The 22,464-nt window shown below is 37.4% G+C and overlaps 1 protein-coding gene across 2 annotated transcripts in view; it reads right to left on the bottom strand.

The window, feature by feature from the left end:
- The window catches only part of RELCH (RAB11 binding and LisH domain, coiled-coil and HEAT repeat containing), a 79,931-nt gene that overhangs the window by 15,259 nt on the left and 42,208 nt on the right, over positions 1 to 22,464 (bottom strand). For both annotated transcript variants that reach the window (XM_086608408.1, XM_086608409.1), the window contains 13 exons: positions 19,072 to 19,162; positions 16,407 to 16,478; positions 15,489 to 15,629; positions 14,618 to 14,782; positions 13,554 to 13,701; positions 10,019 to 10,175; positions 9,474 to 9,597; positions 8,280 to 8,328; positions 7,770 to 7,849; positions 6,805 to 6,911; positions 6,228 to 6,327; positions 1,468 to 1,550; positions 467 to 530 (listed from right to left, as the gene is read on the bottom strand). In XM_086608408.1, coding sequence (XP_086464534.1) covers positions 467 to 530; positions 1,468 to 1,550; positions 6,228 to 6,327; positions 6,805 to 6,911; positions 7,770 to 7,849; positions 8,280 to 8,328; positions 9,474 to 9,597; positions 10,019 to 10,175; positions 13,554 to 13,701; positions 14,618 to 14,782; positions 15,489 to 15,629; positions 16,407 to 16,478; positions 19,072 to 19,162 — 1,381 coding nt within the window. The remainder of the gene's footprint in view (positions 1 to 466; positions 531 to 1,467; positions 1,551 to 6,227; positions 6,328 to 6,804; positions 6,912 to 7,769; positions 7,850 to 8,279; positions 8,329 to 9,473; positions 9,598 to 10,018; positions 10,176 to 13,553; positions 13,702 to 14,617; positions 14,783 to 15,488; positions 15,630 to 16,406; positions 16,479 to 19,071; positions 19,163 to 22,464) is intronic.

Below are 22,464 nucleotides of genomic sequence, written 5' to 3'. Positions count from 1 at the left end.
TACAATATACTTATGTGGAGATGGCTGAATCCCACCATGACTTTTTGGCCAGCATTTTAAAAGTAAAGATCTTTTACTTGAAAACAATGGACTTGGATTTCTGAACTGTATTGGAGAATGTTTCAAAAAACATTTTGAGCATAGGATTTCCCATCTTCTATGGGAAAGGCCTCTCTTTCTACATACCTGTTTTTCTTTATGTTTGGTTTGATATTTAGAAGTAAATGTTTTTATTAGTTAAAAGAAGGTTCGTTTGTTTAAAAAAAAACCCAAACCAACAACCCAAAGAAATCCAAACCAAAGCATTTTGGAAGAGATGATATAACAAAGGAAGAAATAATTTATATGCTGCATTTTTTTTTTCCCTCCAAGTTCGTTAATAAATTACTGGATTTCTGGATTTATAATACATCACCCACTTCTTATGCTACAAAAGACAACAGCCTGACTACTACCGGTGTCTTACCTCTCTCTGGGTAACAGTTTCCATTATGGTCCCAAAAGCAGGAATTGTTGCAATCCTTACTGAACTACAACAGAAAAATAGAGCCTTTAAGATGTATTAAACATTAAGAATAAAAATAATTAAAAATGAAGCAAAATTAAAAAAAAAAATAGTACTTTAAGTTACATTAGTTTCTAGCAATGACAAAACAAAAAAAGCAGACCAGGAAAAAGACAGACAGGATTAACTCAAGGTCTCAATCTGAAACTCACAATTCGGGATCACTGGACAAGGTAACAAGGGCCGGAGCAACCCGCTTGTCAACTAAGGCTTCACGCATGCCGCGAAGAGTCAGCTGTAAACCAGTCAACATGCAATAAAAAACGGTTTGGTGAACTTGGAGAACTGGGTTAGCTGTGACTGAGGATGGGCAGGTAGACTCTTGGGGTTTTTCTTGGTTTAGTCACCCATACAAGACATGAAAATGGTTAAGACTACTCATGCTGGAGCATTTATTAGTAACAACCTGTTGGTGAGATTAGCAAAGCATCCCTCCTTAGCTTGAAAGAAATATCACATCAGAACGTCCAGGAGATGAAGCACTACAGTTGTCTATCAGAAATTGGATGCAGCCAAAACTGTTCTGCATTTCAGTAATGCAGATGATATTTAATGCTGCAGGAGCAAAGCTGACAGCATGACAGAACATATTAATATCCAGCTTCCTGCTAGAAATGATGTAAGCCAATTTCAAAATTGAGAATATGATTAAATAGAAAAACCCACGAAAACTAAATGACATTGATTAAAGTTTTCTACTTGAAGTTTATTCAGTACTTTTATACAGTTTAGTTCCAGGTGTTGCAGTAAACCTTTTTATCTACAAATAAGTGATTTAAAAATGACATTTGTTTAAAAGCAGTTCAGTTTTCGTTCAGCTAGAATAAGAAACAGAACTGATGGTTATTTCTTCCTAAGTATTAAGAGGGATGCTGAGTATATAAGACAGTTGGGAAACTTACATTTCAGGGTCACTGGAGAGAGTAATGAGAGCAGGAACAACTCTCTGAGCTACCAGAGTTTCATGTACCCCCTTCACCAACAGCTGAATGGTCGGAGCAGGGGGTGTCACAGGTGGCGCACGGAAAGAGCGAGCACAGTACCACGGGAAGAAGAACGGCACAACCAAGAGAGAGAGAGAAAAAAACACAAAAAGCAAACCAAAATTAGAAGCTAAGCAAATACTGCTACACTAGTGCTTCATATATGCAAAGGCATGAAGAAAGCTGAAGTGGTCTGGCAACGAACGCAAACCTGGCAAATTCAACAATGTGATGACGTTTTCTCTGTTTTCAGCTATTTTAAAACATGAACTCTCAAAATTTTAGCAAGTAATTATGTATTTTAACTCAAATACTAATATAATTATGTATTATAATTATACACGTAATGATGCATCATTAAATCCAAAAGTGATGGCAATTTGAGTTTGAAAGTTTAATCTAAATGCTGGTCCTAAATCAAGGGAATGGTACGTTTTATAGCAGGGGGCTGTCACATGCAAACCAGATGTCTTTAGGCCAGGCCAAATGCAGTTTTCCTGCACCGAGTGATACCTTTTGGAATTTTCAGTGTGACAAACAGCACCTTCCCAGATGCCACTAAGCTTTCCTCAAAGTCTTTCAGGACTATTTTAGATTTAACTGCCAGCCAAGCCGTCGGTATGCGAACCATCCCAAGTTTCCCTTGCTGGTCTATGCAGGTAGAGAATGGAGAATCCTTGGATTCTCCATGAAATGTATTTCATCAAGTCTTTTTGCAAAGTCAGGAAGAGATGTATTTGTTGCAATATATCCCAAATGTTAAAAACTGAGATCGCTGTGAAATTTATTACCCATAAATATGTCAAAATTGTTTGAATTCAGATGCTCCCAGTTGTTTTTTTACGTTACTTAAGTAGCTATACATAAGCATATATATTTGCTGTATATGTAGCAGATGCCCTTTACATGTTTTCTACATATGAAAACCTACTAATTTTCAAAAATTAAAAGTTCCAAACTTTCTCCATATTAAAAAGAGAGTGTTTTTTTTTGTCTGCATTAATAAACAAGGGAAAGCTTTGCTATTTCCATTTTGTATCCCATATAAGGAAGCCTGCATATATTTGCAGGTCTTAGGAGATAAACCTAAAAAGCTTGTAAGTCGTTTCTGTGAGAAATTTGAAATGCCTTTTTAATATTTAGCTATATTCTAATTACTCAAATTACATCTGTCAGTATATCACACGGTACTAAAAGCAGGCAATATTTACACCCTCTCATTAGAGAAAGTTTTACATTCTGCTATTTGTTTGAGCATTCCTGCTTTACCAACTCCGAATTTACAACAAAGTAAATTGTGAAAGATTGGAAGGAACCAGACTTTCCAGAAGGCGTCAGGAACTTTTATTAAGCAATATTTGTGTGTGCATGTATGTGCGTGCACTGAACGTATTGTGGTCTTACAGGTAATAACTGGAGAAGAAAAAAGGGGGAGAGAATTCATAGATTCATAGATTTCTAGGTTGGAAAAGACCTTAGAATTGTTGTGTTCTGCATTATTGCTGCAAAGCACGTGGAGGGGGAAAGCTGCAACTCCCTAAATTGTTATTCAGGCAGTATTAGGAATGTCAGTTCAACTACTACATTTCAACATTAATACATTTTGTGATTATTTACAGTGGCAACATCTTAAAGTGCTGATGTGTGAAGCTTTTAGGCTACTCTTCCAACAGCTGTTAAGGACGTAGCTCACTATTTGACCACGATGATCATACTCTCATATACAGATCTACCAGTTTTCCCAGTGATTAAAATAGAAAATGCTTACTATTTTCGATTTTGAACAAATAAGAACTTGAGTTTTTCTTTATTAGTCTCAATTTTGAGAAAAGCCTAGAGGTAACGTAGTGCTTTCAAAAAAAAAAAGCTTGGGATTTGTATAATTAGCAAACAATTTGGAATGATCTCAGCTTCATGACTATACGGGCTGCCACACTTCTAATGATGGTAAAGCACAGTAAACAGCATCGCTCTGTCTTACTGAAAATAAAACACGCTTCATAATTCCAGTGTCGTTCTGAAGATAAGTGTTCCTAGCCTTGAACCTAAACAGACCAACAAAGCTTAGAACTCAACTGTGCGCTTCGTGTTCAAGCCAGCAGAGCAGCAACCAACTCCTGTTTGCACCAACATTAAAATGGGAAACTCCTGACTGAAAACATTAACACGGATGCAAGAGGAACAGCTGGGTGGGCAGAGCCATGTAGCAGCATGTCAGGTTACAGTGAGACAGAGAATGGAAGTTTTTATCCAGTTTTGATTCCTCTGGATCTATGTGTGATCATCCCTTATGCATGCTAGACGTTAAAAAAGGTAGCACAAAGGTTCCTGCCCGCGAAGGAAGGGATAGGACATTGTCATCCAACAATACGACAAGGGGAAATGGATATCAGCTGGAACATAGGAGGTTCCACTTAAACATGAGGAAGAACTTCTTCCCAGTAACGGCAACAGAACACTGGAACAGGCTGCCCAGAGAGGTTGTGGAGTCTCCTTCCCTGGAGATGTTCAAAACCTGCCTGGACGCGTTCTTGTGGGATCTGATCTAGGTGGTCCTGCTCCAGCAGGGGGATTGGACTAGATGATCCTTTGAGGTCCCTTCCAATCCCTGACATTCTGGGATTCTGTGAAGGACAGAAGTGGTAGAATGGCTCCAAATCACTTCTGTGTCCTTCCAATTCTTAACAGACTGTAAAGGTTTGGTCATTCTGTCTGGCAGCCCCAAATCACAGCAGTCTCTGTGCTGCTGCTCAGAATCTTTATAGTACTCATACAGCTGTCCTGGAGGTGATGTACTCTTTATCTTATTATCTTATCGCTAGGCTCTGCCATTCAGCAGCCTCTGAGATGCCAGAAATTCCTTGAATGAAGGAATCTTCCAGAAGTGAAGCACTGGAACAGGTTGCCCAGAGAAGCTGTAGATGCCCCATCCCTGGAAGTGTTCAGGGCCAGGTTGGATGAGGCTTTGGGCAACCTGGTGTAGTGGAGGGTGTCCCTGCCCATGGCAAGGGTGTTGGAACTAGACGACCTTTGAGGTCCCTTCCAACCCAAATCATTCTATGAACGATTACCACCTCTTTACACAGGTGACTTCCCAAATTTACATACTGCCATATACAAACATGTACGCTGTGGCCATCGAGGAAGTGGCAATATGATATTATAGTCAAGTGACAAATGTCTGCAATAAAGTTGCCTATGCTTCAGTAAAAACTGAAGACTTCTAGGAAACAAGCAGTCAAATAGCATGCAGAACTGCCCAAAAATAATCAACATGCAGTTGAATTTGAAGAGAAACTACAAACAAGACAACAGTCTGTTGCAACAGGTCTTTCACATGTTTGGCTAATGCTTATTTTTTTAAAAAAAAGCTTATTATTATGAATATAAAAATATAAACAATGTTCTTAGATTAAAACAAACAACAACAACAACAACAACAACAACAACACAAAAAAAAAAAACAAACACCAAACAATAACTCAAAAATATTTCAAGGCTGACCAAAAATTGCCACCTCCTTTTTAAAGGAAGAGGAGAGGGGAGAAAAAAAAAAAAGACAAGGTTGGATGTTTTCAACTAAACTATCAGGATGTGTCTTAAAGGGGTTGATTAGTGCTCTATCTGCAAAGACTTGCAGATAAAGACCAGTAAAGAACACTACTGGTTAGGTGAAGTGCTGTTTTTTCCCAGGCAGATTGGTTTTTGCAAATGGATACATGGTGGCAGGTTCAGCAAGAGGTCCACTGCAAAGCTATCTACAGGGGTCAAATGGTGAAGAAAAGCACAAAAAAAGAAACAGACTGTGATAGTGTGATTAGAAATATGTCTTTCTAACATGCAAAAAAAGAAATAATCTCTTTGTTCAGCAGTTCAGCAAGTGGAGTATGTCCCAGAGTTTCTGCATATGCCTTTTCTAATGACCAGTTGATGAAACAGAGGCACGATGTGGAAATAAGAGCAAACTTACTAGTTAAATGTAACAGTCTTTATCCTGAACAAATTTATAGATGTTAAGGGAAAGATAAAGCTGTCACTATGTAGCAAGTAAAGTAATAGTAAATTATTTTAATTAAAACAAAGAGAATTGGTCAAATGTATGTTTTTATAATCATATTTGGCACCAACAGAAACTAGTTTGAATTACAATGCACGTGCATCGTATGAGCATCCACAAAAAGTACTGCAACGCCCTAACGTGTGAATTAGGCTGATGTGTTGAATATGACATGTTGATAATGTGTCCAACAGCAAAAGCCAATGTTGAAACTCAGAGAGATGCTTGTTACCTACAGACCTAAGCAAATCCATTTCACAGTGCATTTAATTCTGGTTCGAACCCAGTATAGCAATGAAACACATTTTCAAAACTGGAAAATGTTTTTCAGCATGCAATAAGTAATCAGAAGGCAACAATCACGTCAGCAGCAGATCAAAGAACACGTATACAGTGACGCCAGAAGTATCTTGCAAGTGGCTAATGACAAAGTGCTTAATGACAGATGTGCTGCTGAGCAGAGAACAGATAGACAACTGCACGACAACTTCCTGCTCCATCACCCAGTGCACCACTGAAGCCATTCGTCATTTTTAAGAATGTAGCAACACTATTTGAATCACTGCTTTTAAAAATAAACCCTAGTTTGAAAAAGGCATGGAAAAGTTTGGTTAACACTTACCTCAAACATTCTAGCAGCTGTACATCGAACAAGAGCAGAAGTATGGACAACTCCATACCATAAGACAGTTAATAGCAGCTCATGATAAGCTGGGTTTGCACTAAAAGAAAACAGTTGGGCAATCAAAAACAACAACAACAAAAAAAACAACAACCAAAAGTCAAAAACCCTGAATATGTCCTTTGCCTATAAAATGGAGTCTCAAGAATCCATTCTCAACATATCTAAAACTCCCAACATTTACCCTTTCTGAAGGATACGTAACATTTATCTCATTCTGAAGGACGTGCAACATGTTGCTATCTAGAATAGGTTGCATTTTCAAGTTCATTTTTTTTTAAATGAACTTTAAAAATATAATTTTCAGTAAATTATGACACTGAACTAAATGCAAATATGTATCTAGAACACACCATAATAATATAGAATATAGAAAATAAATTGATCATCAATCAAGCAAGTATACCCTTTATTCGCCCGAAGCATCACAGTTATTAAAACTACAGTGAGATTAGCAGATTTCAAGAAAAACTTTGAATATATTTCGACCTAGTCAACTCCAAGGTATATTCTTTACCCCAGTTCCACAAAGGAAGCTTTCAGGCTGTCAAGAGGAGCATGAGACAGTGAAAGCATGGTCATTACATCTTCTAAGAATCCAACTAACAGCTTGCGGTCTTCTTCCTGAAAGAAGAGCGGACAACGTTGCATGCAGAAGTGCAGCTGTGCTTGTGATGACCTACAGCTACGAAAGAGACCAACTATGAACAAGAATCTCGATTTAGCCTTCAACAATCTTCTTATGAACTTCAGAAACACGGTTTAAGAAAAAGAGTCTTTCAAAGCAAACACAAGAAGAGTCTGTATTTCATCAGCTAAGCACGTACTCCTGCATTAATTACCCAAATTGTTTTACTAAAGAAACTTTTAAGAATACTTGGGTGCTTTCATGGCTCCTGACAGTTTGTGATGGCTCACAGTCCACTGAACTTCTGTTGAGAAGATGAAGTGTTTATTTCTTCCTGTAAGCCACATACATGCTGGTCCATAACTGCTGGTCACTGGAGGATTAGGTAGCATTATTTATGGAGCGGTTATTTTAGAATTAGGTAACACTAAAATTTTAAGACTCCATCTATATCCAAAACGGTGACTTATCTGCTATCTGTTCCAGTAAATTTTGCAAAATTATGTTTGCAGGAGTCATATTTAAATGTTCAAGAACCCATTTATGGAATAACATTAATATTTTTGATAGAGGCTCGTGGCAGCTGTCAATGTCAGAGTTCGCAGTGCTGAAGATGCCAGAAGTCATTTTAAGATTTACTGAATTCAAGTTTTCACACTGATGACTCTCATCTAAACGTAGTACACCATCTGGCTAGAACACTGCTTTTAAATGTGTTTTCAGCTGCCCACTTATCTACCTATCTTCAAAGCACAACAGCACTGGAAGTTTAAAAAAAAAACAAAAACAAAAACCCCAAAAAAACCCCAAACCCAAAACAGTAAGGGTTTTTTAGTAGGAAAAATTTTACCTACCTGAATATAACACGTAAGGACCCCTGTTGCATAGATGGGAACTGTGGCTTTTGTTAGCACTCCATTACCTGCTGTGGAATCTAATGAAACACAGTGAAGAATTTAGGTTTTATATATACATTTATATGTATATATGTGTGTGAGATATACACTACATGGGTTTATGTATATGACTTATATGTGTGTATTGTAAGTATTTTATACTTTCACCTTTTTTATATATATGAAGAATTTATATACATATATATGCATATATACACACATGCACGTGCTAAAATAATGCTCAAGTGGTATTTGGATTTGAGATTTTATTTGTACTTTACACACACACACACACAATCTACAACTTCAGAGTGTTCATTCAGATTAAGATTAGATTTCCAACCTTCAGAAGGATGACAAATTCAAGAACTGCAGTCTGAAAATGTTATTTGAACAAGAGATTGACAGTTTTTTTTTCCAGTTGCAGTTAAGATCAATTTTTATTCATTTGAGGAAAAAGCTACTTACCTATGTTTTCCTCAGACAATCTTAAGATTTCCTGGAACTGTGGTTTTACCTACACAAAGGATGACGAATGCCATGTAAGAAAATCTGTTACTAATGTCAATTAGCTTAGGAAAAAATTAAGAATAATTAAAAAAGAAAAAAAAAACAACACAGTAGAAGGACATTTTGAAGGTAGAGAAAGAAAAAACCTTTAAAAAGGTTTTTATGAAAAACCCCCTTTTTTTCTTAAAAAAAGCTTTTACGAAAATCAAGCATGACATAAGCCAGCTTTTACGAAAATCAAGTATGACATAAGAAAGTAAAAATTTCTATGGAGTACCTACACTGAGGTAGCAGCATTTAGCACTCCTGATAATAAAAGCTGAAGTCACTTGGCAATATGCTTAGTTTGGCTTTAGGATTTATGGTTTTACCAAGCTATATGTCAAAAAAAAAAAAAGATTTTTTTTGGTTTATATCTTTGCTGTCCATGAAGTGCTCTCTTCTATAATATCGCTGTGATCATCAGTATCAGAACAATTTTACAGAAGCAGGGGTTCTAAAGATAACTTACAGAAGGGGCTTTTGAAGATCAGAGACTGGTTTTAATCTCCTCTCTGGAGGCAGCACATAAGACTAACTCTGTTCTGTAATTTTATCGTTAGGTAATCCTCTCATGTTTTATAATTTTCCTTTAAAATATTTTTGAATTATATTTAGAAGTCATTTTATTGAGAAAAATTATATATTTCCTTGATAAAAATGTTTACATATCATCTGTAGAAAATATTCCCGGCAGGGAAAGCATTAATTTTAAATTTCCAATCAAGTACATGCTGGAGTACTTGGGTATGCCACAAACACTAACAGCATGTTGTTCTGTAGAAAGAAAATTGTTAAATCGCTAGAATTAGGATGATCTCTCCCTCTCTCTATGCCATTCACAAAGTATATATGAAGAATATAGTTCAAAAAAAAACCCCCAAAAAATCCTTCCTTGTTGGGCAAGATGAGAAGGCGATCCCAAAATGGTCAAAACCAGAAATGAAAAAAGGATGCAAATAGAGATTTAAAACTAGCAGGTTAAAATTTATTTGTGGAAAAGCATCAGTGTGACATCCAACACAAAGTGGAGGTATTCAGACATCCTGTAAATATGGAGAATACAGATTATCAAGGAACTCTTTTTGTAGAATATTTAAGGTAATATCTTACCTTAGTGTTTGTAAAAATTTTCCCAAATGTCCTACAAAGTCTCCAGAAAAATCTAGAGAACTCATGGACACAGGCAGTTGATGCTACGTTGATCTTGCCGACTATTTCTATAAGCTGTGGTAGCCTAAAAATCAGGAAATAAAAGGATATCAAACACTACTCTGATCTTTTGTTTCTCTTCAGTAATATTTGTACAGATGTACAGTTTATATTAATAAATATATATGTACACACACGGCCCTATTTGTTCTAACAAAATTACCTCCATGTTCTGTACAATTTCTGACCCTAATAATAAGAAATTATTTTTTGGAGCAAGTAGTTACCTAGACATCCTGCTAGATATTTTCTGAATAAAATCAAAGTTAATTCAGTACAAAAATTAAAACACCTAAAAAAAGTCAATCTTTTCCTCTTTAGTAATTCCTAAACACAACCATACTTAAAATTCTTACGTTAAATCATTGTTGAACATAATTGTGTTTAAGAACTATTAATTTTGACACATTTTAAAATTAGGACTCGTAAGATCCAAATGAACTCACAGTTGATTGACTACCCATAGCAAGGTCTCCCAGCCTGTGGTACCCTCATGTTCTAGTTGATGGTCATACAGGTGCAACAACACTGCTAATTGTTCGCGGCTTCCAAGGATGATGGCCACATCCTGAAGAGGTGAGACGGGTCGGGGAAATCTAGTGACTGTAACAGCAGAGAACAAGCAATCACCAACAAAAGATGATGAAAATACCTTGGAGGTGACGTCAGTAAAGATAGCTAAGAAAGTCCAGCTCTTTAGTGCCTTCTTTGTAAGGTTATCAAATTGCTTTTTAAAAATCAGTGAGTTAAATCTATCTCTGAAGAGATGACATGACCCTCATGGAAAAAGAGAAAACGCCGGTACAGGGAGATTATGGAATTATCATCACCAACATCAAATCTTGCCTGATCAACCTAGTGACCTTCTATGATGGAGTGACTACATCAGTGAACAAGGGAAGAGCTACAGATGCCACCTATCTGGACTTCTGTAAGGCCTTTGACACAGTCTCCCACAACATCCTTCTCTTTAAATTGTAGAAACATGAATTCGATAGATGGATTTTCAGTGGATAAGGAAATTGGCTGGATGGTCACATCCAGAGTAGTGGTCAATGGCTCAACAGTCAGATGAAAATCGGTGACAAGCGGTGTCCCTCAAGGGGCTGTGTTGGGACCAGTACTGTTTAATGTCTTCATCAACAGACAGTGGGATTGAGTGCACTCTCAACGAGTTTGCAGATGACACCTGAGTGCTGCAGTTGACACGCCTGAAGGATGGGATGCCATCATGGATTAGCTGAAGAAGCTGGCCCATGTGAACCTCCTGAGGTTCAACAAGGTGAAGTGCAAGGTCCTGCACATGGGTCGAGGCAATCCCTGCTATCAGTACAGGCTGGAGGAAGAAGTGATTGAGAGTAGTCCTGTGGAGAAGGACTTGAGGGTGTTGGTTGATGAAAAATTGGACGTGAGCTGGCAATGTGTGCTCGCAGCCCATAAAGCCAACCGTATCCTGGGCTGCATGAAAAGAAGCATGGCCAGCAGGTCAAGGGAGGTGATTCTACCACTCTACTTGACTCTGGTGAGACGTCACCTGGAGTACTGCATCCAGCTCTGGAGTCCTCAGAACAGGAAAGACATGGACCTGTTGGAGAAGGTCCAGAAAGGGGCCACAAAAATCACCAGAGGGATGGAACACATCTCCTGTGAAGACAGGTCAAGAGAGTTGGGGTTGTTCAGCCTGGAGAAGAGAAGGCTCTGGGGAGACCTTCTAGCAGCCTTCCAGTAAGTAAAGGGGGTCTAAAGAAAGCTGGAGAGGGACTTTTTACAAGGACATGGAGTGACAGGACAAGGGGTAATGCTTTGAAACTAAACGAGGGTAGGTTCAGATAGCTATAAGGAAGAAATTTTTTATGATGAAGGTGGTGAAACACAGGAACCACTGGAACAGGTTGCTCAGAGAGGTTGTAGATGCTCCTTTCCTGGAAACATTCAAGGTCAGGTTGGACAGGGCTCTGAGCAACCTTATCTAGTTGAAGATGCCCCTGCTCACTGCAGTAGGGTTGGACTAGATGACCTTAAAAGGCCCCTTCCAACCCAAACCATTCTATGATCTCAAAGAACACATCAGATTTACAGTAGAGTGACTTGCAGGCAAGGTTTCCTCATTTCTGTTGCTACACTCTAACTGCTCCAACATTTATATATGAAGTAGTTCTTGACACTTCCCACTCCCTCCCCCAACTCCTTAATTATCAGAAAAGAATAATTTACACATAAAAAGCAAGACCTCAAAAAAATTTTAGACCATTAAAGCACCTAGGGATTGAAAGCATGCTACACCAAGATTGCTTTTATTAGTCTCAATTCATGTGAAGCATACTTGAAATTATTCAGCAATGAAGTTAAGCAACGAGAATATCATCTTTCCTACTGCAAAATTCAAGAAAGCAAGCTTGAATTGCAATGCTACTGGATTAGTGAAAAGTACATGAGATTTTTTTGCCTCCACTTTTGTGGAGGAGGAGCTGTCAGAGTAGGCTGAAGCCTGAAATTTTTGCATCCCTTATTTAAAGAGTAGCCACTCAGGTAAAAAGTGCTCATTCTCAAATGACTCGAGTCAGCTGAACGAGTTTTATCACACCATGTTTAACATTTTCACATCGATATCGTACAGTAACATACCCCTAGTTGCTTTCCAAATTCTCCTTTCAAGTTGTTACCCTTTCTTTGCACCTTCACACACAGCACTACTATCAGCATGCAGCAGGTATTACCAAAAAGATCTTTAAAATTTTGTAACAGGAGAAAACATTCTACAGGCTGGGATTGCTGATCCAGGGATAACTCCACCCTGAGGCCATTCAGTCTGCTAAGATATTACACAGATACACAACAGATGGTGAAGCTCCTGCACTAGGCTGTATTTTTCCCCACTTAAAATTTTTTATTTGTAAGAATTAACTGAAATTGAGGCCAGCCTTCTTGATATTATTGGCTATTAGTGGAAATAAATTCTTCAGAAACCTTTAGGAAATCCAATGTAGGACTGCTTTGCTTTCTCAAAAGCTTCTTTTAAGAAGTAGAGAGAAATAATGAGAGATAAAAAAAAATTTTTTTTGTGATAATCAGGTCTGTCAAGCACAAAAATGGGTGGAAAAAGGAAGCATTCCTTACGGATTTGCTAAGGGAGATCAATATGAACAAACATTTAAGAGGTGAATCAGAAGGCAAAACTGTATTTTTTTTTCCCACAATTTATATTTTGTATTAGGACAACAACATATTTCATTGCAAGACTCCCATTGGATTACATAAAGCTACGTCACAGGGCACAAAGAAGTCATTTTGCCTGTAACACTGCTAAGTAAATATGGAAAAAAAAATCCAAAAGGATACCAATTAGTTCTCCTTTATTCTACTGGCAACCATTTTGCAAATATTCACTACTTACGTATTTCTTCTGCATCAACAAGCTGATATTTGTAATTAGTTAAATACCTGACAAGGGTTCCTGTCAGACTAATTTCTTTCATAGGAATGAAGCAGGAGGAAGGAAAGGAAGCAGAAAGATCTTTTTCCAAAAAGGGGAAAAATTGAACAAAGAAAAATGTCATGACACGTGAAGACAAATCTTGCTATGCTGGAATTTGCCTTAAAAAAACCCAATTCTCTCCATCAACTCAGCAACTTTAAAGAAACAAAATTCACAACATGACAGAGGTTCCCTGAATTTCTTTCTCTGTACTTGTTATACATGAAAATACAACATAAAGAACAGGTGGATTAGCAAAAAAAAAGGCTTGAGGACATAAACTGAAATCATTATTGTACAGACAGTGTGCTACAAAAATCTGAAGTTTAGACACATGTTCTGCGATTTATGCTTATGTAGTAACCTTAAATACACAAAAATCCCAAGTAAATGAGGACTACGGACTATTTCCTGAAATTCTTCCTTTGCTGTTAGTCATTTGAGATTTGTCACTGAATTATACTCAAGTTTATAAAAATTCCCCATATCAGAAATACGTAATTTACCTTCTATTGGTGGTACTTCTCCCTGAAGTTTAGCCTTGCTTGTGAAAGGTGCATTCTGTAGCACCAGTGCAAACAGTGAAGGAATCAATGACTGCAGAGCAGACAGATACATGTGGAGTTTGTGTTCATCCAAGCCATGTTCTCCTTCCTGAAACAAACACAACATTTAAAGTTTTCGGTTTGGATGATCTGTTGCTTAGGCATGTATTCCCTGGCAAGAGATGAACACATCTGTAACAAGTTCCACACAGAGACACTAATTATATAGTCATTTATCCTAACCACAAGCTTGCTTTGTGTCACCATCCAAATCCCCTTGTCACCCTTAAGTCACTTCTACTCAAAAGATTCAAGCAATACAGCCTTCAGCATTCAGTAGTTCACGTTGACGAAACACTGATATTCCGAAAGAACACTTTTCAGCACCTTTTGGGAATGTGAATCCTTGGTCTCAGAGACCAACGCATCTAAAAACTGAATCAACTTGTCACCTGCACTCTAAAAACAAGCCTTTTGGTCAAGTGTGTTAGATCCTTATGAGATAACCCATCTTCCAGAACTTTCCAGATAGCTACCAAAATAAATATGTAGACAAACTGGCTCGTAACTGCAAATGATCTAACTAAATCATTCAATTCTACTTTTTTTTTTTTTTTGCTTAATAAACATTGCACTTTATTAAAAACTACACTATGTGACACTTAAAACCAATTTAAATATAGGGCCAATGCACTCAGAATAACACATATCATCTGGTCACAGTCCCAAGCAAGCGTTTTCTGAACTGCACTTTGATTATTGGGCCTTAAAGGAAAACATTGTTAAAGAAGAATATATTTGGGTTTTGGGGTTTTAGTGTTTTTTGTTGTTCGTTTGATTTTTTTTCCCTTCCTCCAAAGGACAAGTAAAAATTATGGAGTTATAACAAGAATCTCCAGAAAATATTTCCCCCACAGAACATTAAGTAGCAATTATTTACATTTTTGTATTTTTTTTATAAAAGCCTGCATACATAATAAAGATACAAAGAAAATTCTCCAATGTAGAAACAGTTGAACACATACCCTGAGCAATTTTTCAATTTTATTAAGCAGTGTAGGTATAAGATGGAACTGTAAATTTCCCAGTTCTGTTGTCCAGGCAGCGTAAGCAGGTAAAAATACCTGATGTGTTGCACTAACTACACGTTCTGAAGGGTCTCCTAAAGCTGAAAGCAGCAGTTCAAAGCCCTGGTAAAAGACAACAAACAACGTAATTTTTTTCCTACAATTTATGCTAAGGTTTCCCACACGAAACATGCAGACTAGAAAAAGACGATAATCTATTTTTAAAAGTTTACACTGATTAAAAAACACCCCAAGGTAGTACCTGGAGGCCCTTCAACAGATATTCCCACCACATCTGCAAAGGTAAACAGGAGGTGGTTGAATGATCCTGCTAGTATTTCTCTACAGTCAAGTTATCAGAATCAATACAAACACATTTCACCACTCTGCCTTCAAAAACTCAAAGCCAGGATTAGAAGTTGTTCATTTTCACTCCTCTGAAACATTATTAGGCAGCATTAAGTTGAACTACAAGTAGGCTTTGTTGTAGTAGACAAATCTCTGTTAGCAAGTGATGGTATCAAATTAGCTAATAGTATCAGGTGGGCAATGAAGTGGGATGTTCTTGAAGGCAAATTATGAATTATTAGAGAATCTTCAGTGTAAGGCTTATACCTGAGGTTCTAATGATACCTGTATGTATACGTTTTCTTTTTGGTCCTAGTAATAAAATAAAATCAACATTCAAGAGTATCTGAAATATATATCCTCAACATTTCTTAAAGTATCTGGAAAGATTTAATAAAAATACATAAAATTATGCATCATCCTATTCATGAAATAATGATAGAAGGTATTTTACACATACAGAACCCAAAGCAAATTATACCTGTTGATATTTGTCTGGATCATCAATATATCCCATAATGATGCCAAGGCTTTTGATCACAGCTTCTCGTACCAGATCTGCCTTATCCTCCATTAGCATTTGCTGCAGCATGGAAAGTACTAATGAACTACGAATTTCTTTCTGTTTGCAAACAAAAAATACACTTATTAAATCCAATGAAACAAGACATGCAAGTCTATATCAATTTTTATCAGTAATCTGCACTTCTGTTAGTGCTCCCAAACAAGATCCCTTCCTCCAATCATAAAAGGATCTATGAATATTACACATCCAGTTTTCACAACAGAGGATGAATGAATATAAAATGCCAGTAGGCTCATTAGAGCCTTTTGTCCTGCTAAGCACAAAACTCAGGTCCTTTAATTCATCTGGAACCAAAAAAGACCAACAGCAAAAAAACTGCTATGGGCCTAGACTTTAATCAGAATCTTTAATCGCTGCACTGCTAAACTGAAGAAATGGGGTTTTAATTCGGGTTATTTTCCTCTTTCTCTGAAGCTTCAAATTTTAGTTCATCACTGACTTAGTTTTGCTGCTGCTTCTTCATGTAACATTCCATAATGTCTGAAGGACTCTATTATTGGGTACCAATTATTTCCTTAATTGGTCCTAACTATCTTTACTTCATCTTTTCTGAAAAAATCATCTTTGTTTCAGTATATACTGGTTTTGAAGACCTTTTATAGGTAGACTGACCTGTATTCATTTATAATAAGCTATCTCCTCAATGTGATTCATTGCGTCTCACATGTGTGACAAAGTAGAAGACAATGTGACTGCCTATGCATAACATAAATACTTGGGAATATTTAAAATTATAAAGGATGCTTACCTTATGCATCAGGTTTTCACCTTGCTTTCACTAGCAAAGTATTTAGAGTCAGTATTAATACTTACTGGAAGGTAAGGTGCTAGAGCTCCACAGGATTCTGCTACCAGTAGCCGTCTCTCTGGGTATTTGTGGTTGATCTGGTACAGAGAAACAGAATGGCTATTTGCTTTGCAGTAACCAGTATTCAAAATGTGGTTAGAATGAACTGCAACAGAGGGATACGTCTGCACCTCTTAGACAAACACCGACTGTGCCTGTAGAAGTAGATGCCCCATCCCTGGAAGTGTTCAAGGCCAGGTTGGGTGAGGTTTTGGGCAACCTGGTGTAGTGGAGGGTTTCCCTGCCCATGGCAGGGGGGGTGGAACTGGATGATCTTTGAGGTCCCTTCCAACCCAAACCATTCTATGATTCTAAGTGGCACATGGGTACTAAGCAGCCTCAAATTCGGCACTGAGGCATAAAGGCAAGGCAGACACAGCCTTCTCTAGTTATCCTATAAAACAGAGCTTATAGTGAGAGAAGAATCGGAGAAGCACGTATGTTTATGCAGTAAAACAAAGGGTGGAAAGCAGCACATGGGCTGCTGTACTCTAAAGAATATGAGTAACTTCTGAGCTGGCATGTCACGAAATGTTTTGCCTTGTGTAGCCCTTCAGGAGCACCATTCCTCTAAGAGCTCCACAAGTGCCCTCTAGTGCTCCGAGCCAACCAGTGTAGCGTTGCTGCCTACCTAGGCCTGGCTGAGCAATCAGGGTCAAAAGACAACACACTTGCTAAGCCAAAAAGTTCTTGCTTGCTATTTAAATTCTGCTCTCCAGTCCAGTGTAAATGAGTCACACCTCTACAATGTGACTGAGAACAGCTCTTATTCCCAAGAACCTCTTGATCCTGTGCTACCTCCCCTTTCCACTCTAAGGCTGTTCAAAAATTCACCCTAGATGAAAACCAGACTCGAACAAATCTGGACCCAAACTCTAGGGCCCCAGGTCAACAGCAAGCACATTTCTTTCTCCTTTTCAAGCAAAGGTATTGGGAAATAGGCAGATGAATGCTGATATTGTGTGCCAGAAAAGTAGGCAGTGCCACCCCAACATTGATGGTAACTATTGATGCTCTCATGAGACCCCACAGGCAGTACTGCCTTCAGCTCTGGGGACCTCAACATAGGAAGAACATGGAACTGTTGGAGCCAGTCCAGAGGAGGCCACGAAGATGATCCAAGGGCTGAAGCATCTCTCCTATGAACACAGGCTGAGAGAGTTGGGGCTGTTCAGCCTGGAGAACAGAAGGCTCCGAGGAGATCTTATAGCAGTCTTCCAGTGCCTAAAGGTACTATAAAAAAGCTGGAGAGGGCGTGTAGTGGTAGGACAAGGGGCAATGGCTTTAAACCGAAAGAGGGTAGACTTAGATTAGATACAAGGAAGAAATTTTTCACAATAAAGCAGCTACTGAAAAAAAGGTAGAAAATGACACGTATTTTTGAGTTCCTTCTACAAACTCAGCCTTGTGACAATGAGATGTGGCTGGTGTTTTGCCTGAGAAAATAATGACCTGGTTTCAATACTGCAAACAAAGCCTGGCAAACTGCATTAAACAAAAGCATGACGACATATGGCTTGGCAGCCTGATATGTGGCACTGTCACAGTTGGACTGGTTTTTCTTTTGCATCGGCAATTAGCAAGAAACCAGTATGATGAAGATGTGCTCTGAGGTAAGACTTTTTTTAAACCCTGTTTAAATCTCACAGGAAGGATTAAAAAAAATCAAAATGTGGTTTGTGTTCAACTACTATTGCCATGAGTCCTTTATTTAATCAATACGTACATCGGTCATATATATAAGCCCGAATGCTGCACAAACATACTTCTACTGTCAGAAAGCATTAAGAGTATTAAAGCTTGGACTTTATGGTGAAACACAGATGGCTGTGGGATGCAAGAAACAGTATACAATTATCAGTCCAGAAAGACTGTGCCATCAAAGCAAGCATTACCACTCTGTCATGGCTTAGTTATTCATTGTCTTTCGGTCAATGATGAACTCCCTCCTCTTCATTATGGTAGGAAAATACCATGCATTCTCACCTGAACTCATGTTATTCTGTTTCTATGCCTCAGCTGAAACAGTAAGAGCATTTCAGTTTGGTTGTCCAGTTATTTGTATTAATTTAGAACATCTCTGGAAAAGGTCACTGTGATTCTAGAAGGCATGTGTAAACTTCAGGCTGATCTTACAGGTGTAACATTGTGCCCATCTATAGGGGACTTATTTCTGACTACTTTGATCTCTAATTTTCTGTTTAAACTAGCTGAAGTGTGAACACTGCTCCAGAGACTTAATACAATATAAAAATCAGTGAACGAAATCTTTGAATGAAAATGGATTTCCAGCAATCTGGAAATTACAGTACAAATTCTAAAGGCACCTACCTGGAAATAGATTAGACAACACTGATGATGAACATGGGCATATCTACATTTCAATACAACAAACATATGAAGGTATATGCAGGTAACTATAATCTCCAGATAGTTTTTGACAAATTTTCTGCTTCTGAGTTATTTTTAACGTTATATAAAAGTAACTTAAATGTAAATGTTAATGAGGACAAAAAACAACCAAATATCTTTCTGAAAAATACTCCCGCAACCTCCCCCTCAAACAAATAAAACTCAACATTTACTCATTTTAACTAATTTTCCAGCATAAAGCACAAAATAATCAGTTACCTGTTCCCAACACTGTGGTAAAAGCTCAGCTTCTACACGTGTTGGTCCAACGTGCCGGGCAAATGCCACACACCCAGTCAGTATCATCTGTCTGAAAAAATAAATTTAAAACTTTAATCTGTTTATGAAGTAAAGTTCTAGAACATATAGAGTAGATTCTTTAAGTTAGGAAAAGCAGATGCTGTCAGGCAACAAGTAATTGTCTACAGTCAAAATTTCCCACCACATACACACTGACTTAAAGGCTGAATCTTAAATTGGAAGCCACTACTGCCCCTGCTCACTGCAGGGAGGGACTGGACTAGGTGACCTTTAAAGGTTCCTTCCAACTCAAACCATTCTATGATTCTATCTTGTTTTCTATTTAATATACCTTTTGCAGAAACTTGCAGATCTCAAACACCATGAACCAGAGCCTGAGAATCTCTGATTACCTAATGCCTGAGACTGGCAATCTCATTTCCCAATAAATAAATTCCTCATTTAATGCTTATTACTGAATACTACCATTCATCATGCAGTAAAAGGATCTAAATTCCTTAATACTATCAGTATTTTAGTCATGTACACACATATTGCTTTTATTTAGAAGCATGTATGAGATTTAATGAACTTTGTTCAAAACAAGTAATTCCACTCTTTTATGACATGGGTTTGCAACATTCTAACATGCAAGTTACTGTCATCTCTCCCAAAATACTGCACTTGACTCGTCAGAAGTCTTCTAAAGCCCATTCTAAAAAGGAAGCAATTAATCAATCAGTAGTAGCTACAATCACTTGAGTAATCTGTATTCATATTCTTGCATTTTTTTACTTTCCTCAAAGTTTGCAAGAAATCACTGTTGTTCCATCAAGTTCACAGGCACAGAGATATATTTAAATTTGTACTTAACTGTCACTTCTGACATTTTAACTTATATTTAATGAGCACTTATCTTACTAAGATTTTTTTACTTCTATTTCCCCTGTTAATAGGATTAGAACTTCGCATGCAGCTCACCAGTTCTGTTTACTTTTAGTGCCTACATCAACACTTAAATAACCAGTTTCAAACAATAATGAATGGACATGAGAAACTCCTTTTATCACCTCCCCAGTAAGATTAGGACACCACTGCGAAATTTTTCATTATTATTTTGTGGAAAGTAAGCCAGAATTAATTTGTTACCGCTTTAGTGTTTTATCTATGCTCCTAAATATTTACTGCAGCTCATAGTATGCCCTTAAGGTTGAAAGGCAGAGATTCTGCTGGTTATTTTTCTTAACCAGTTATACAACATACTCCATCAAAAAAAGACTCATTCACTTTCAGAAGCTTTGCAAGGAGAAAGTCTATCAAAAAGATCTCCCCCACTTCCCCCAGCATTCTTTAGGCCAATCAGAGCAAGCTCTTTGGTTTTTGTTGTGTTAGATAATTTTTTTGTGCGTGTTTTTTTTGTTGTTGGTTGTTGTTTTTTTTTTTTTTTTTTCCACTCTACCACATACAGAGAACTAGACCTTTGATCAAGGTAAGAAGGTTGGGGGAAAACAAAAATGGAGTGATTAGATAAGGCTCAAGAATTCAACAGCTGATCTGTGACAGCAATATGGAGACAAAAGCCTGTGGTAATTCTGAGTTCTACACCAAAAAACAGTTATTCAAATGCCCGTCTTTGGTTCTCAACGCTGCACCTAATCACAGAACTGGGCAACATAACATACTTTTGTAAGATATTAAAAAAGCAGATAGCAGAACACAGTAATCGCTTGAAATCTTCTGTGTTAGGAAAGGAGAAAACCAAAATACTCTTTTTTTTTTTTAACAAATCAAACCTTCTCAAGAAAGTTCCATGGAATCTCCAAATTAACTCAGATTTCCTTTTGCCTCGCCTATAGAGAACTTTAAGATATTGCAAAAATATTAAAAAACAATGTTGTAAATATTTTACTGTAACCACCTTAAAAGTATATGACAACAGTCAGTGTTTCAGGGGAAGGATGGGTTGTAAGGATCTCAATGACAGGTCATTGAAACAAAAAACATTAACACTAAGCTGTTGCAAAAATTGCAGCCTAGGCTAGATACGGGAAAAACTTCCCACTTATTGTCATAATGATCTCTTTTGTTAAGATGATGCTGGGAATGCTTTCCTCAAAGAGCTCTCTCCAGGTTACGTATTATAATCGCTTCGGCAGGAACACAAAGCAAATCAGTGGGACTCAGCAAAGCACCAGTTTGCTTCTTCAGTACAGAAACCAAAGCGAAGTCAAGAATCGGACTAGAGGAACAAGGCAGAAGTTAGTGTAGAACAGACATAATTTAACACTTTTGAGCTCTTTCCAGAGGTTTCAGAAAGTGACTGCATGCAGTGGTAAGCAGTTCAATCTTACATTATGCAGTTCGAGGTTCTTCTGTCGCTCCTAAACGTTACATTAAAACCTTACTAGAGTTTTCCTTAATATGTGAGCAAGTTGTGTGTGTTCTGTAAGAGGGGGTACCATATGACCAACGAAAAGTCACACTAGATACACTAACCTTGATGTATTTTAGCTTCTTTTCATTAAGTGTGCTGCTTCTGGGTACATTACTTGGAAATTGTCAAGAGTCCAATTCTGAACTATGTTTCCAACTTGTCCTAAAAGACCCCAACATTAATCTGACTTCTTCATGGCTGCTTAGCTTCCAAAACCAACGTCATTGTCCAAAAAGAAGTTGAAGTAAAGCTAACACGTATTTCTTCCTTTGCAGAAGAGAATTTGATAGGCATTTTGAAAAGCTGAGTAGTACATTAATGAGCAAAGCCTTGAGGATGAAAGTGCCCTTGTTAAATATAACGTTAATATATGAGACTATGGCAATGTGCTATATCTGCATGCACCAAAAAGCCTCTTGCATGGGCAAGAAGTAGAATACAGGCTTTCCACATAATTTTTAACATACTTCACAAGGTCACATACTTAAGTGAAATACTTGTTTTAATGGGTTCATGATTAGAAATGCAGTGTCACATTTCAGTCTCTTGCTTTTAACAAATTAAAAAAGTCAACTCGTTATCAGCTGCTACTTTAATGTGTATTGTTGGTCTGTATAGTATGGCAGAAGGTAAACAAATAACATGAGATAATTAATACCATTGTTCTGGTGACTAAACCTGAATGTCTTTGCTTACTTCACATAGCAAAAGACTGCTAAAATATTATTTAAATTTATTTAGATAAAAACAAGCATGCATAATACACTTCCATACAAATACGTAAGTATAAAAAAATGACTGAAATTCTGAATAAGCATTTTCTAATTTGTATTGAGAATCTCTTTTATTTGATGAAATTTTACTTATTTTTCAGTCAGGTGTTAAGGCACCTTTAAAACAGATTATGATTTTTATGTTCATAGATTCATAGATTTCTA

The sequence above is a fragment of the Tauraco erythrolophus genome, chromosome 3 (assembly GCF_009769465.1).
Source record: "Tauraco erythrolophus isolate bTauEry1 chromosome 3, bTauEry1.pri, whole genome shotgun sequence".
In the NCBI taxonomy this organism is placed as follows: Eukaryota; Metazoa; Chordata; class Aves; order Musophagiformes; family Musophagidae; genus Tauraco; species Tauraco erythrolophus.
The sequence above is the reverse complement of the archived record's forward strand: the minus strand, read 5'-3'. Positions and strand labels throughout refer to the sequence as shown.